Source organism: Panthera tigris, chromosome C2 (assembly GCF_018350195.1).
Source record: "Panthera tigris isolate Pti1 chromosome C2, P.tigris_Pti1_mat1.1, whole genome shotgun sequence".
NCBI lineage: Eukaryota > Metazoa > Chordata > Mammalia > Carnivora > Felidae > Panthera > Panthera tigris.
In genome coordinates, this window is record NC_056668.1 from 120,456,050 (window position 1) to 120,472,635 (window position 16,586).

At 37.1% G+C, this 16,586-nt stretch overlaps 1 protein-coding gene across 10 annotated transcripts in view; it reads left to right on the plus strand.

The window, feature by feature from the left end:
• TFDP2 (transcription factor Dp-2) overlaps positions 1–16,586 on the plus strand; it is a 188,498-nt gene that overhangs the window by 97,462 nt on the left and 74,450 nt on the right. For 2 of the 10 annotated variants that reach the window (XM_042998661.1, XM_042998660.1), the window contains exon 5: positions 12,272–12,356. The exons of 4 other annotated variants lie outside the window; for them this stretch is intronic. In XM_042998661.1, the coding sequence (XP_042854595.1) occupies positions 12,326–12,356 (31 nt within the window). In that variant the 5' untranslated portion in view covers positions 12,272–12,325. Of the gene's footprint in view, positions 1–12,271; positions 12,357–12,702; positions 12,776–12,846; positions 12,928–16,586 lie in introns of those variants that run through there. 4 more of the 10 variants (XM_007086347.3, XM_042998663.1, XM_015539355.2 and 1 more) reach the window with 4 other exon arrangements.

The window sequence follows — 16,586 nt, forward strand, 5'->3', positions numbered from 1 at the left end:
AGTTTTGAAGTTTGCTTCAAGATCTGTCATATGGCGTATCTCAGTTAATGTTCCAAGTGTACTGAAAAGATTGTGGATTTTGCAGATGTTGAATGGAGTGTTCTATAAATATTAATGATGCCAGCTTGATTGCTAGTGTTTCTCAGATTTTCCATATCTTTTTTTAAAATTAAAAAAAAATGTTTATTTTTTGAGAGAGACAGAGTGCAAGCAGGAGAGGGGCAGAGAGAGAGGGAGACACAGCATCTGAAAGCAAGCTCCAGGTTCCGAGCTGCCAGCACAGAGCCAAGCATGGGGCTCGAACCCATGAACTCCAAGGTCATGACCTGAGCCAAAGCAGACACCTAACTGACCGAACTGCCTAGGTGCCCCCAGAATCTCTATATCTTTATTTTGTGTTCACTTGTTCTGTTGATTACTGAGAGAGCAATGTTGGTCTCCAGTTTTAATGGTGCCTTTTCTATTTCTTCCTTGAGTTGTCACTTTCTTACATATATTTTGAAACTCTGTTGTTGGGTACATGCACAGTCAGGATTGTTATATGTTATTTTGGGTTTTTTGTGCTGTTTTCTCATATCATTGTGTAATACCCGTGTTTATCGCTGGTAACAGTGCTTGTTCTGGGAATCTATGAATTTTAATTAGGGTCTCTAGATAAGTTATATTCAATGTAATTATTGAGAAGTTGGATTTAAATCTGCCATATTGCTAACAATAAATTTCATATTAAAAAAAAAATAAATAAATCTGCCATATTGCTAGTTTTTTTTTTTTTTCTTCCTGTACGTCCTTTCTGTTCTCTATTCCTTTCCTTTTTTCCCCCCTTTATTTATTTTGGATCAATTAGGTATTTTTATTGTGATTCCATTTTATTTCTACTTTCTTCTTTGCTAATTTGTTATATCTCGTTTTAATTTTTTTTTTTAGTGTTTGCACTAAGGTTTACAGAGTACATCTTTAAGTTATCACAGTCTCTTTCTTTTAAAAAATTTTTTTTAAGTTTTATTTATTTATTTTGAGAGCAAGAGAGAATAAGCAAGGGAGGGGCAGAGAGAGAGGGAGACAGAGGATCCGAAGTGGGCTCTCTGCTGTCAGTGTGGAGCCCGATGCAGGGCTTGAACCCACAAATTGTGAGATCATGACCTGAGCTCAAGTCAAAAATTGGATGCTTAACCATCCAGTTAAGCCACCCAGGCGCCCCTGTCACAGTCTACTTTCAAAGAATGTTACCATACCATGTATACTTCCTTTTCTACTCTCTTATCTTTTGTGCATTGTTAGCATACATTTTGTTTTTACATTATTACAATCCTATAATACATTGTCAATGTTTTGGTTTATATTCTCAGTTATCTCTTAAAGTGATTAAAGATTAAAGAGAGGAAGAAATTTTTGTCCAGTCTAATAATGAGAAAGTTGAAATAGTTATTTTAAAGCCCTTGTCTTATGTTTCTAAAATCTGGGTCATATATAAGTCTGTTTCAATTGATTGATTGATCTCTTGCAATTGTTTTTCCTCCCCCTATTGTAGGTGTGTTACAGTTTTAATGCCAGACATTTCATATAAAAGAACAGTGGAGATTGAAGTGAATAGTACCTATGCCTGGAAATGGGCACACTTCTTTTGTTAGGCCATTTGTTTATGGGATTGAGGCAGTCAGTCAGAAGTTGAGCTAGGTTTAGGTTCTAGTATTGCTGTGATTATGTTCAGTGTGCGTCAAGGGAAGAAAGAGGTTGAACCTTCAAGAAAAATGTTGGTCTTTAGAAAGGGAAAATAATTCTTTTTTTAATTAACTAGTTAATTAATTAATTAATTCTTGAGAGAGAGAAGGTGGGGAGGCACAGAGAGACAGGGAGACAAAATGCCAAGCAGGTTCTGCACTGTCATCACAAGAGCCCGGTGCGGGGCTCGAACTCATGAACTGTGAGATCATGACCTGAGCTGAAATCAAGAGACAGATGCTTAACTAACTGAGCCACCCAGGTGCCCAAGAAATAATTCTTAATACTGCATAATGGTAGTAGAGTTTGTCTTATGGCCAGACCTATTCAAGTCATGTGTGACTCTTAAGAGAATAGGGTAGGTGTAAATTTTTATGAAACAACAAAACAATTAGCTTTTAAAATATAATTTAATGAGAGTGATCTTATTAACTCACTAGCAGTACTGTCTATGTGTATCCCTTATAGGGTAACATAATATAGTAAGGGAGCAAAATATTCTTCCTTATTTCAGACAAGGCAAAACTTGAAACTTTGGCATCTCATAGACTACCAGTGTTTCCACAGAGGAAGGGGGAGGTGATCTGTTCCTAGTGGAGGCAGCATTACTCAGCAATACTTACTAGGAATGAGCTTTTAATGAAGCCACGTAAAAGACTAAAGTGGTGTTTCTTAGCTTCGATACACACTAAAATCATCTGATTCCTTTAGAGCCATATTTATGCCTTAGTCCTGCCCTCAGTGATTCAGATGGAGTTGCTTTGAGGTGTGACTTGGATGTAAGTTTCCTAATCGATTCTAATATGCAGCCAGGCCTGGGGATCACTGCTCTAGAGGCTCACAGAAATCCGTGTGGGCTGTTGGAGACTTTGTAAGGTCTGGAATATTTGTATTAGCAGATGAAGGAAATACCAAGTGATATTTAAGTTATTATTATTGCTGTGATATACAGAAAAAGCAATTGTTTTTCTTTTTTTTTTTTTTTTAACATTTATTTATTTTTGAGACAGAGACAGAGCATGAACAGGGGAGGGTCAGAGACAGAGGGAGACACAGAATCTGAAGCAGGCTCCAGGCTCTGAGCTGTCAGCACAGAGCCCGACACAGGCCTCGAACTCACGATCCGTGAGATCATGACCTGAGCCAAAGTCAGACACTTAACCGACTGAGCCACCTAGGGACCCCCAGATTTTGGTTTCTAATACTATTCTCTAAGACTCCTTAGAAAAATAGCTAATGTAGGGGCACCTGGGTGGCTCAATCAGTTAAGTGTCCAGCTCTTGATATCAGCTCAGGTCATTATCTCAAGTCTCATGGGATCAAGCCCCGAGTTGGGCTCTGTGCTACCTGGAGCCTGCTTGAGATTCTCTCCCTCTTGCTCTGCTTCTCCCCCACTCGCACTCTCTCACTCTCTCTCTAAAATAAAATTTTAAAAAATAAAAATAAAATAGAAAAATAGCTAATGTAGGTTTGGGGCAGGAAATACACAAGATGAAGCTGGAGTGCCTTATCATACCAGAAAGTAAGGAAGTGCTACCAAAAAAAGTGGATCCTGCAGAGCGACACAGGAGCCAACTTGAAAAAGTTCCCAGGGGCCAAAAACTGGAGCAATTTGAGCAGCAAAATAAATAGGGCGATGTTGGATTTTAACCTGAGGTATGAAATAAAAATACGTGAGGGGCGCCTGGGTGGCTCCATCAGTTAAGTGTCCAACTTCCACTCAGGTCATGATCTCATGGTTCATGAGTTTGAGCCCCACACTGGGCTCTCTGCTGTCAGCACAGAGCCTGCTTCAGATCCTCTGTCTCTGTCTCTGTCTCTGTCTCTCTCTCTCTCTCTGTTCCTCCCCCGTCCAAAAAATAAATAAACATTAAAAAAATAAAAATACATGAGTACATACTCATATAAATAGTGATTGAATAAATAAGTGAGGGAGAAGAGACAAGTCTCTATACAGAATTCCAAATAATTTACTTAGACACTGATTGAGACACTTCTCCCTCAAGGAGGTAGAGCTTAAACTCTCCAACCCTGCCTTGAATATGGGCTGCACTTAGTGTGGTGTTTCCAAATTGTAGTTTATGGGAACAAAGGGTGGAGGTGGGAGAGTAACTTTATGGTGGAGACACCTAGAAAAATAGCCCTAGCCAGTTGATCCTCAAAGTTCACTTTCTCAGCCATAAGTCATGTTGATAGCAGGTGCCCTTGATGTGATGTGATGACATCTTCTTCCCTATAACTCATAACCCTAGTCTAACAATGAGAAAAAATCAGACAAACCCATATTGAGTGGCATTGTACAAAATACCTGGCTAACTTCTCAAAACTGTCAAGGCCATCAAAACCAAGGCAGATTTGAGGAACTTCACAAACCAGCAGAGGCTTAGTAAACATAACTACATATAAAACAAATAAATACATTAAATATTGGCATTATAAGAAAAAAACAGAGTAGCAGTGTGAAAAATTCACAAAAGAAATGTAAATGGATAATAAAAATATAAACATGTATTCAACTGGACCAGTAATCAAAATGAAAATTTATTTTATTTTATTTTTAATTTTTTTTTTACATTTATTTATTTTTGAGAGACAGAGAGAGACAGCATGAGCAGGGGAGGGGCAGAGAGAGGAAGAGACACAGAATCAGAAGCAGGCTCCAGTCTCCAAGCTGTCAGCACAGAGCCCGATGCGGGGCTCGAACCCATGAACCGTGAGATCATGACCTGAGCCAAAGTCTGAGGCTTTAACCGACTGAGCTACCCAGGCGCCCCAAAATGCAAATTTAAATAAAAAAGCCAATGTTTGCCAGTCAGTTCAGCAAAGATTTTGCTGTTTTGTTGTTGTTAATACCCACCTTGGGGTAGTAGAGGATGGTCTAGGGACTCAGAGTGATACAACCTCTCTGGAGGATAATTTGCTCAGTGCCTATCAAAAATCTTCAAAATAGGCAAAGTCTGGCTCAGATTTTCTCTTCTGTGGATTTATCCTGATTAAAGAAGATCTGTGGGAAGATTTTGGCAAAGAATATTTACCACAGCATTGCTGATGAGAATGAAAAATTAGAAGCAGTTAGATAATTAGTTGAGCATTGTGACACTGTTGTATGATGGTATTCTATAGATGTTACAAACTAAATAATTTATTATATTAAAAAATTTAAACCAGCATGGATATAGCATGATCACTCCCCCTGCTTTTTTTAGAAAAAGAAAAATATGTAGCATAGGAAAAGACTTGATATATGTATGTAAAACATTAATTATAATTATTTCTGGGTGTTTTAATTACGTATTTTATGTTTTTCTGCAATGTGCATGTGCAATATTTTGAACATCATGTTAAAAGTTATTTCAAAAAAATCTTTTTTCCTCTGTGAAATTAACAAAAGTTTCTTTAAAATTTTGACCTTGTTGGCAAAAGTGTGGGAAATTGGTATCTTCATATCATATCCACTTCTTTTTTTTTTTAATGTTTATTTATTTTTGAGAGAGAGACAGAGCACAAGCAGGGGAGGGGCAGAGAGAGAGAGAGAGGGAGACACAGAATCCAAAGCAGGCTCCAGGCTCTAAGATGTGAGCACAGAGCCCGACATGGGACTTGAAGTCACGAACTGCAATATCATGACCTGAGCCAAAATTGGATGTTTAATTGACTGAGCCACCCAGGCACCTCTTCTTATCCACTTCTTAGTCTACTTGTATTTATTCTCATCTTCTTATCTATTTCTTATTCGTCATATCTACTTCTGTTAGGAGTGTCAGTCAGTATAAGTCCTCCGAGAAGCAAATTGGTAATACACATCAAACTCCTGAAAACAGTTGATATGCTTTCACCTAGTAAAAACCCTTCTGGGAGTTTGTCATTAGAAAAAAATTAAAGATTTGAGGGGCACCTGGGTGACTCAGCCAGTTGAGCATCTGACTCTTAATCTTGGCTCAGGTTGTGATCTCACGGTCATGGGATCGAGCCCCATGTCAGGCTCCATGCTGGGTGTGGAGTCTGCTGAAGATTCTCTCCCTCTATTCTTCTGCCTCTCTCCCTTGCTCACACACACAGTCTCTCTGTCTCTCTCTCTCTGTCTCTCTCTCTCAAATAAAAATAAAATAATACAAAAAAATAAAATAAAAAGTAAGAGATTTGAGTGTAGAAGTGTTTACTACATAATTATGTATAATGGCAAAATATAGAGACTGTGTAAATATCCACTTATAGGGAAATAAAATATGACACATCTGCACAGTGGAATATTGTACATTCATGATGTGTTTAGAGAATATTTGTTGAGGTCTGATAATCCTTGTGTTCCTTTTTAGACTTCTCAGAATGGCATCCATAATCCTGATTCATTCCCCATGTTCTTTGCTGTAGCCTCAGACAAGAAAATAAGAAATAGTTTCCTTCTACTATTTTGTGCAAAAGATAAAAATTAGTCAGTTACTTTTCTCCTAGAGCCAATCCCTCATGTGGATTTTATTTGGTTTCCTCAGTTTATTTGGTTTACTTTTAAGATTATAGGTGTTATGTGAGCCTTTTCACGGTTCTGTGCTGCCTGAAATGCTCCTCTCCCTGATTTTACCATGTTGACACCTCCTCATCCTCCAGGTTGCAGCTTAAATATCACCTCCTTCAGAGAGACCTTCCTAGAACACTTTGTCTAAAGAACACACGTGGAATATCACTTCCCAGCTCTCTGATACCACTAGTTTCTTTCCTAGTAATGGATGTAGTTGGCATTTTTATATTTGCTTGCTTGTGTATAGTGTTTCCTCCATTAAACTGTAACTTCCTGAGGCTAAGGATTATATTTTTTTCCTTCTCCAGTGTATTTTTAGATCCCCTGCTTAAGGCTGGCGTAACAGTTAGTGAACAGTTAGTAAATATGCATAGATTGAATGAACTGACTTAATTTTACATCTCATCAAGAATTTATCACGTAATTTGGGGCACCTGGGTGGCTCAGTTCATTCAGCGTCTAACACTTAATTTAGGCTCAGGTCATGATCATGTTTGAACCTCGCATCAGCCTCTGCACTGACAGTGTAGAGCCTGCTTAGGATTCCCTCTCTCCCTCTCTCTTTCTTTCTCTCTCTTTCTCTCTCTCTCTCTCTCTGCCCCTCCCCAGCTCACTCTCTCTCTTTCTCTCTCAAAATAAATAAATAAAAAAAAAAAAACAGAATCGTCATGTAATTTGTTATTATAAGGTAGATTGTACCAAAATTATTTTTATAACACATTGATCTTAGCTGTCCTGGTCTTGATATTTTAATGTATTTAATGTTGAATATAGAGGTAGGAGGTTGGGTTAGACTCAAGAAGTAAAAGATGCTCTTATAATAGAGGTGGAACTACTAATGGATGCAGAGGAGTGGGTGGACTGAAGAAGTAAAGCAGAGGAGAAAAGACATTTTCACAAGACTGTGGTATGTGTTTTTTAAAAAGTAGACTTTATTTTATCAGCAAGGTTTTAGGTTCATAGTAAAATTAAGGGGAAGGTGCAGATTTCCCATATGCCCTCTGCTCCTGTTCCTACATTTTTTTTTTTAATTTTTAAAAAATACTTATTTATTTTGAGAGAGTGTGCACACAAGTCGGGGGGGGGTTGCGGAGAGAGAGGGAGAGAGAGAATCCCAAGCAGCCTCCGTGCTGACAGTGTGGAGCCAAAGCCCAACACAGAGCTCAGTCTCACAAACTGTGAAATCATGACTTAAGCCAAAATCAAGAGTCACTTGACCAACTGAGCCACCCAGCGCCCCTTGTTTTTTTTTTTTTTAATGTTTTTATTAGAGTAAAATAGACATAATATAAAACTTATCCTCTTAGCCATTTTTAAAGATTCCATTCAGTGGTACCGAATGCATTCATAGTGTTGTGCCACCATCATACCATCCGTTTCCATAATTTTTCATCTTGCAAAACTGAACTCTTTACCCATTAAATAGTAACTCTCCATTCTCCCCTCCCTAAGCCCCTGACAGCCACAATTCTGCTTTATGTCTCTATGATTTTGACAACGCTAAGTAGTCATGTAAGTAGAATCCTACAATATGTCTCTATGTGACATAGTGTACTGTCCTTAAGGTTCATCTGTGTTGTAGCATGTCTCAGAATTTTCTTCCTTTTTTTTTAATGTTTATTTAATTTTGGGACAAAGAGCACAAGTGGGGAGGGGCAGAGAGAGAGGGGGTCAGAGAATCCCAAAGTGGGCTCCATGCTGATAGCAGAGAGCCCAATGGGCTTGAACTCGCGAAGTGCAAGATCATGACCTGAGCTGAAGTAGGATGGATACTTAACAGACTGAGCCACCCAGGCACCCCGAATTTTCTTCCTTTTTAAGGCTGAGTAATATTCTATTGTATGTATTTACTACATTATGCTTATCATTCGTGCATCAGTGGACACATGGGGTTCTTCTGTGTTTTAGCCATTATGAATAATGCTGCTAAGAACATGGAAGTACAAATGTCTCTATTAGGCCCTGCTTTCAGTTCTTTTGACTATATACCGGGAGGTGGAGTTGACCCAGTGGAATCATATGGTAATCCTGTTTTTAATTTCTTGAGGTGTCAACATTCTGATTTCCATAGTAGCTGTACATTTTACATTGCATCAACAGTGCTCACAGAATCCAATTTCCGCACATCCTCATCAACACTTATTTTCTGTTGTTTTGATAGTAGCCATCCTAATGCTTATGAGGTGATACCTCATTATAATTTTAATTTGCATTTTCCTAAAGATTAGAGATACTGAAATCTTTTCATGTGCATATTGGCTATTTGTATATTTTCTTTGGAAAAATGGTTATTTAAGTCCTTTGTCCATTTTTGAATCAGGTTGTTTGGTTTTTTGTTGTGGTTAAGTTTTAGGTAGAAGATAAGGTTTGATACCTTCTAAGATAGACGATAATGGGCCAAATCAAGGAAAATTTAGATTACTGTCTTAAGTAGTTTGCTGTTATTGTCTAGACCAGAGATGTTTAATAGAACTTTCCATGATGATGGAAATGTTCTGTATCTGCAAGCCGTTAGCCACATGTGGCTGTTGAGGACCCAACATGTGTATAGTGCAACTGACAAATTGAGTTTTGCATTTTATTTAACTTTAATCAATTGAAATTTAAATAGCCACATGTGGCTTAAGGCTACCACTATTTTTGATAGAGTAATCAGGAGGTCATCAGTTGTATTTCTTATTTCTTTTCATTTTTAAACCAGGAAAATGATGTGTGGTTTAGGAAAAACACTGGAAACAATGTGGGCATTTGAATGGTGAGGAAGAGACAAGAATAGAAAATCACTTTCTATTTTGGATGAATATGCCTTTAATGAGAATGGGGAACATAGGAGGATGAGCTGATTTGGGAAGGTAGACATGGCGTTCATTACTGCAGAAATTGACTTGAGAGTGTGGGACATAGAGACAGAGATGTCCAGTAGGCAGTTATAAATAAGAGTTTAGAGCAGAGCAGAATAGGAAAGCCTAGAGGTAGAAGTATAAATTTTCATTGTCATCTACAGAATGGTGATAAAGCCAGAGAAATAGCTAATACCCTTTAAAGAGGGAATGTAAATCTTAAAGAAACAAGCATCAAGAATAGGTCCTTGAAAAAAATCTGTATTTAAAAGGTGGGAAGAGGAAGAGGACCAAGTGAAGGTGAAGTTACTTTACCGCAAGGTGTTTTTAAGCAACTATCACTTATCTCTGCAAGAGGTAGCAGGAACCCTTTGCATTAGATGTAGTTCTCATCAGGAAGATTAGACATTTTATTTCAAAAGGTGATTGAGTATAAGAAATTAGCATAGGTGATTTCCATTCCCTCACAGTATGGATCTGATAGGTAGTTATTTTAGCAGGAATAGGCAAATAAAAACTATTATTGTGCTATCATAGTATCATTTCTGCTTATAGAATCAGAAAGGGATCTGTAAAATGTGGTTGATATTTCGTCAAGTTACCAATAAGCATAGCAAACTCTAGTCTGAATAAATTAGCTTATAAACGTGAGGGAAGGAATCCCTACCCCCATTTGGTGTTTTCTAGATATTTAGTAGTTATAAATAATACAATGCTTAAGTGGATTTTCTAAGTAAGATTAAGGAGAAATTGTTTGAGACGACCCACACAAGATGCATTTTCTTATGCTGGTAGAAAGACTCCTTATTCCCCCCCAGTGTGTGATACAGTCATAAGGGAACACAGAAGCTACTAATCGTGCTGCCTGCCTAAAGGCTTGGGAGTAGATCAAAGGGCAGTGTAAGTGAAGTTCTGGGGACTGGATAAAGAAGGGGCACTGGCAATGAAGGCAAATAGGGAGAAGAAACATGGAGGAATAGGAATAGGCTTAAGGTCACATCTATGAAGTAGATATGGGGGTTCTAGGGAGCAGATCAGTTTGTTGCCTAGCTCAGTGCCTGATATATAATAGGTACTTAATAAGTACTTCTTGAAGGAAAGAATGAGTGATGGTTAGGGAAAAGAAAAATCGCTTCTGCAGGAGCCATTCCTGACGAAATCCTGCTTTGGCTCCACCTTATCTCACCCATGACTTGACCTCTGTCATCGCATGTCTTCCTGACCTTGGGGTGCTGTTAGATTTATTGTTAGAACACATGCTAAGTATGTGAATATTCCAGGTAGTTTATATTTGAACTTTAAATCATCGTCCATCTCTAGAGGTGGGATAGAGGGAGGGAGGAATACTCTATTTGGAAGTATGATGAGCGTATCTGAGTGCTGAGAAGTTTAATTTCCTTTTGTTTTAAGACTATACCAGAATAGGTGTGACGGTATGTAGCCCTTGAATATCCTGGCCTTGAGTGACATGTACAAGACTTCTGGCTGATTTGACAGGGTAGACGTGTACACTTATTTTCTGTGTCTCACTGGTTTACAGTAAGACAATCAAGAATGATGAGAAGGAGAGTTTAAAGTTATTCCACACACACAAAACTGATGGGATGCTATTGTAATTTCCAAGATTCTTTTTTTATTCAGACTGCTCTAAAATCTGGTAATCCACAAAAAGTTAGTGTATAGAATTTTTTGAATGATTCTTTTACTCAAATACAGTGACCTCACATTTGATAGCAAAAACAGGTTTTATTTTATTATTATTTTTATTTATTTATCTTTTAAACTTTTTGAGAGAGAGAGAGAGAGAGAGAGAGCGAGCAAGTGGGGGAGAGGCAGAGAGAGAGAGGGCGACACAGAATCTGAAGCAGGGTCCCGGCACTGAGCTGTCAACTCAGAGCCTGATGCAGGGCTCCAACCCATGAACCACGAGATCATGACCTGAGCCGAAGTCTGACGCTTAACCAACTGAGCCACCCAGGTGCCCCGCAAAAACAGATTTTAGACTCTGAAAAGGTACAGGGCCATATAGGTTGTGTTTTCAGTTTTAAGCTATTATGTAATTGCAACCCAAGTTAATTAATACCCTCGTGCATGTAAGTGTAATAATACATGGTGCATAGTCTGCAGAGATGGACTAAGGAAAAGCTCTTTTTGATCTATTTCATTTACTGTATATCTGTTTGAAGGTCTAATAGGCAGTGTTTCAGACACTAAGGATGTAACACTGAAGAAAGCACAGAATCCTTGCCCTTCCTGAAGCTGTTGTCAAGACATACTTTCAGAGGGGACTATTTCAGATTAGATGGGAACTAATCAAAGAAGCAGAGAACTATCTTAGTCTATCTAGGAGAGTTGTACATTCAGGGAACTGAAATATAAACTAATAAGCTCACTGAAGATAAGGATTTTTGTTTGGCTTTTGTCTGTTGTGTTCACTGCTATATCCTCAGAGCCCCAAGTAGTACTTGGCTCATAATAGGCATTAAGTAAATATATGTCATTGTTCAAAGTGTTTATTGATTTCAATTTGTATAATCATACACATGTACTTTAGTAAATGATTTTTACATCTAGCTAACTGAAAATTTTATCTCAGTTACTTTATTTCTATGTTTGTTACCTACTTTTAGTTTCCCCTTGTGCCCACATGTCAGGATGCAGAAAAAGCTTATTAATATTAATAGTCATACGATGATCTTATATTGCAAAGGGTAGATTTAGAAAGGAACTTCAGAGGTCATCTTTTGTTTAGCTTCCTGCCTAGGAAAAACCGAGTTAAGATGATTAGGTATATATTTTTAATTAATCATTTTTAAAACTAGGACAACATAATTGGGTTCTCTTGAGAAAATGGACAAAGGTACTTAACCCTAGATATAAAGATACTAACCTGAAAAATTTGGAACTTCTAACTGTGTGGGAAAGTGAAAAAAAATGGAGCACAACTAAGCTGCTCTTTGTTGATATCAGAAATGGGCCTGTCATTCATTTTGGCATTGAAACATAGCCTCCTATCTCAGGGGGCAGGACCAGGACTTTTTTTTTTTTTTTTTTTCCCTCCCAGAGGAGCTAGACAGTTATTACAGGTTGAAAAGCCCCAGCCAGTTTTTCAAGAGTCTCTCCTCCCCAGCCCCCTCCCCCCCTCCCCCCCCCCCCCCCCCCATACTTATGGTGGTTTTGCTCTGCTTTCAAGATGCATTAAGGTCTCCTGCTTTGTGACTGCTTTGGAGCCAGCAAATACCCTGACATGCACAGTTCGAATTATGCAGATTTCGTGAGTAAGTTTAATCTTATTTTTTAGCTAGTTAAAGTTCAAATGATATTTTAAAATATGTTAGCTTGAAGTTAGCCATTTTATCGTTTTACCACTTTTATTTTAAGCATATTTTTAAAACAACCTTTAATTAATGAGAAAGTAAGATTCTGCACATAAAAAGCCCCTTTGTGTCTTTAGACTTACACTTCCAGTTTCTTTTGAATGATCTTTGTTGCATTAGACAGTTCTCATATGTCTTTTGAAAGTCAGTTACCTAAACAGTTTTCTTGAGCATCTTTTTAGTTTTATTGAGTATTTTAAATTGAGCTTTTCTGCGCTCGATTGCTTATGTCTGACACAGTCTCAAGTTTCCACTGAATGGTAACAAAGACTGTAGAGTGTTGTTGGTACTGCAGTGAGAGGCATGCTTCTTTAGACCAGGTAAGAGAGATCATTTTGTTTCTTAGTGCTGGGTGAGTTTTTACCGCGTTTATTTTATATTCTTCCAACAGCAGCAATATTAAGTTGATAAACAGCCAGGAGCACGCTGAATTCAAGACGTCCTTGCTTGTTGCAGACAGGAAAACTACAGGGTATGGGGGTTGGGTTGGGTGGGGGGGGGAGGGGTAGATTAAGCTTAGTTTATCACTCAGTTACTTATATAAATCAATTAAAATGTGAAAATAATTTTGGAGCTCACTTTTCCTCGTTCAAGAACTAAGAAAGCATTTGAGGAAATGAATAATTCTGAAGGTACTTTATAGTTATTACTTGTGACTGCAATTCAAATGATAGTTTTTACTTTCATTTCTTTCCAGTAGTTAATAAAATAAGCTTTGACCTTAACTCTACATTTTTTTATTTATGAAAACTTTTACATTGTCAACAGCAAAATATGCTTCCTCGGGATCTTTGAAATAAACCTGACACTTAAAAAAAAATATTTCAGCTTTTATAGCTGTTTCATTCCTTTCTTTCCTAGTACTTTTTTCTTAAAAGTATTTGTGCTTTGAAAATGTCAGCTGTATTCTAATGAAGCTCAGGCATTGTTTGCTCATAAAGGGGCCGGTGCATTCCACTGCTTTATGGTTTATTATGAGGCACAGTGTGAGAGTGTGGGTGGCACCATTTGGTGTCTGCCTCTTGGGGTAGTGACTGCCATTATGTTAGCGTTAGATTGGCAAAGAAAATATAGCATGCAAGATCCCATATGAAGAAAATCTTAACCCTAAACAATACTGAGTGAGCCCGGAATGTGTGACAACTTGATTGAGTTGATCACTTCAAGTATCCTCTCGAAAGTCTGCGTTTCGGTTACAATTAATATTCTACCAGTCACATCTCTTATTTTTTGATGTATATAACATACTCATTTTTTGAATTTTAATAAGGAAGTGAATGTTTCTGGATAAATGATGACATTTTAAGTAGATACAGTAAAATTTTAAATAATACATTTACTTAAAGAGTTTTAAGGAACTTAGTGTGGGTGGGAAGGGGGAGTGGAAGAGGAGGTCAGGCAGAGAGCCTTTCTTTCAGTTAGGAAAGCCCTTATGAAGAAAAAAGCAACAGATGTTTCTTCTGTTACAATTGAGGTTGTTTTATTCAAAATTCACAGTAGCTGGAATGGGGAGGGGAGATCATAAATCTGACTTAATCAGGGGATAAATAGAACTTAGTCATTTAAAATTTATTCTTTTATACTTAGAATTTGAGAATCAGTAGAGTAACATATTCTGAGTAGCATACTTTTTGGAGAGGCTTTTTTTAATCTTAAAAAAATTAATGTGTAATTAATGGAAATATGAGAAAGTTAACTTTAGTGCACTTAAGTTATGGAAAAAATTCATCATTAAATGCTAAAGAATATTTGGAAAAAAACTTAGTATTTTAAAATATATAAGGAATACTTAGGTTGCAAAAGTTTGTAATTGCACAATAGGTACTGAGGCTCAAAATGAAATTTCATTATGAAACATTATTTACATACAGTGAGAGAGACTTTTATCTTCAGTGAGAAGCATGAGACTTATTCCAAAAAAGATCTTTGAATAAGAAATGCGGGAGAAACATTTTAAGTTTAATTAAAATCAGCCTCTAAAAAGAAAGATAATAAGCTTAGATTGGTTGTTAATGGACAGAGAAGAATGTTTATTTGCTTAAAAAAAAAAAAAGCAGCAAAGGAAGAGCTTGGAAGCAATATGCATGTAATGAAAGCAGTCAAAATAAAAAAAAAAAGTTTTTGAATTTGTGGAATTCATAATGAGTAAAAACCTTTCCCTTTGCAAGTAACAAAGAGAAGTTCCGTGCTATTGTGTAGTGTGCATTTATACACATTACAACTTGATGCATTTCTTAAAGTTAGCTCTTGAAAAACCAGGACTGAGCACCAGATCTTTCACAAATTAGGCACTTAGTAAAACTTTGCCATGCCCTACACTGTAAAATTACAGTGTAAGAATAGATAATAGCCAAAAAATTCTGTGAACCACAGTTCAGAATTTGTGTAAGGAGCAAATATTGAGTGGTGTTCTGAATGTTTAATTGGTATAAAGAGAAGACAGGAAAAGATACCAACATTCAAGGAGATTATTAAAAATTTCCCTTGCTCTTAGCTGGGATCTGTTGGTGTCCCTGAAGGTTTTCTTTGTTTCAAATGATGACAGAATGTAGAGATTTTGAAGCTTTTCACATCATTGTTTTAATTAAGATTATACTTATATCAATTCTCAAATTGATCTTCATATATTTTGCTTTTGTAAGGAATAGCAGTAGGTAGCAGTTGAGGCGTGTTTTTCTCTGTAGGGTAAGTAAAATAACTTAAGGAGTTTAAAATGGATTTACAAACTATACAGGTATGACTAAAGTAAGAACTTTTACAATTGTGACCAAAGTAATAGGTAAGTTTGATGAAATAGCTCTAAAAAAATATTGACGGCCCCACATGTGATACAGTTATCAAAATTTGTAGATTGTAGTTATCAAAAATGTGCATCACTTGTGCTTATAAGTGTAGGCATGGCAGTAGATTACTTAGCAGCATTAGCAACAACAACACAAATCTCTGAGACTGTTAACCCTTCAAATTAAGAGCAATACACTGAAAGCAGACTTCTAGAGTGAGTTATCTGTGGTTCTTGCCTTGTATATTTGAACTCTTTAGGACAAACCTGAGGCCTGGGGGATTCTGAGCCTTACCTATTGCATTGTTTTCCAAGTTGGAATACCCAGAGAGTGACTGGTGTAGACATTCTTTCTGCCTTACATATATGTGTGCAATTAGAAACAGCAACCTGGAAATCTCCTTTTTTCTGAGGTGGAGGGCAGAGGGAAGATTTGCCTGATCCCTGCATTTTTCGAAAAAGAAAATCTTTTACATCGTTGTTTAGGAGCAGATAAAATAGTATGGATATTGTGCTTCAAGTATATTACGAGTTAACTCTTGTGGATGGATCCAGGAACCTATCCTGTAATGGTAGCATTGCTTCTTTCTACCAAGTTTCAAGCAAGTAGTTTGCAAATAAACTTTTGGATCTTGACTCTGAAGCTAAAGACCATCAGTAGGGGCCTTTGTTTTGGACATTTTGCTCACTTATGGTGCAAAGTTTGTCACTCTTTTGGCAGTTTGTCTGGCAGAAAAATGAAGAGACTGCTAACCGAGCGCTTACTGTGTGTCAAGTAGACCCAGGGAACTTATTTATAAAAATTTGCAAAATCTTTTTTTTTTTTTAATGTTTTAATGAATAAGATTTTGATTAAAGGATTATTGTTGATATTGATGTCTGACTTTAAGATGTTTTTGCTCTTCAAAATACGATTTAGATGTAGCTTCGATAATAGCTCTCAAATGGAACGTATCGGTAAAGTAATATTGATCATTGCAATTTTCAGTATTGTATTATGGAATACATTGATGCCCTTTTTAATTTGCTAGGGAACAGAACTGCTTTGAAAAACTCTAATTCGTGGGTGGTCTTTGGTCTTTTTGAGTTTAAGTGTCCTAAAGTTTTAAATTTAAGAATGCAACTTTTAAGTTGTAGGTCCATCTGTAGTCATTGCCATCTTTTATAAAATCAGGATAATATCTCTCTTGACTGTGAATTTTAAATGATTTCATTTGTTAACATGGTCTGGGGCAGGTTACCATCTTAAAGGGGTTGTGAGCTTCTTCATGAGGATGATTAAGAGTGCTTGTATATTCTAATCCTTGTAAATTCTGATCCTTGTGGTTGCACACAGCTGCCTTGATCTA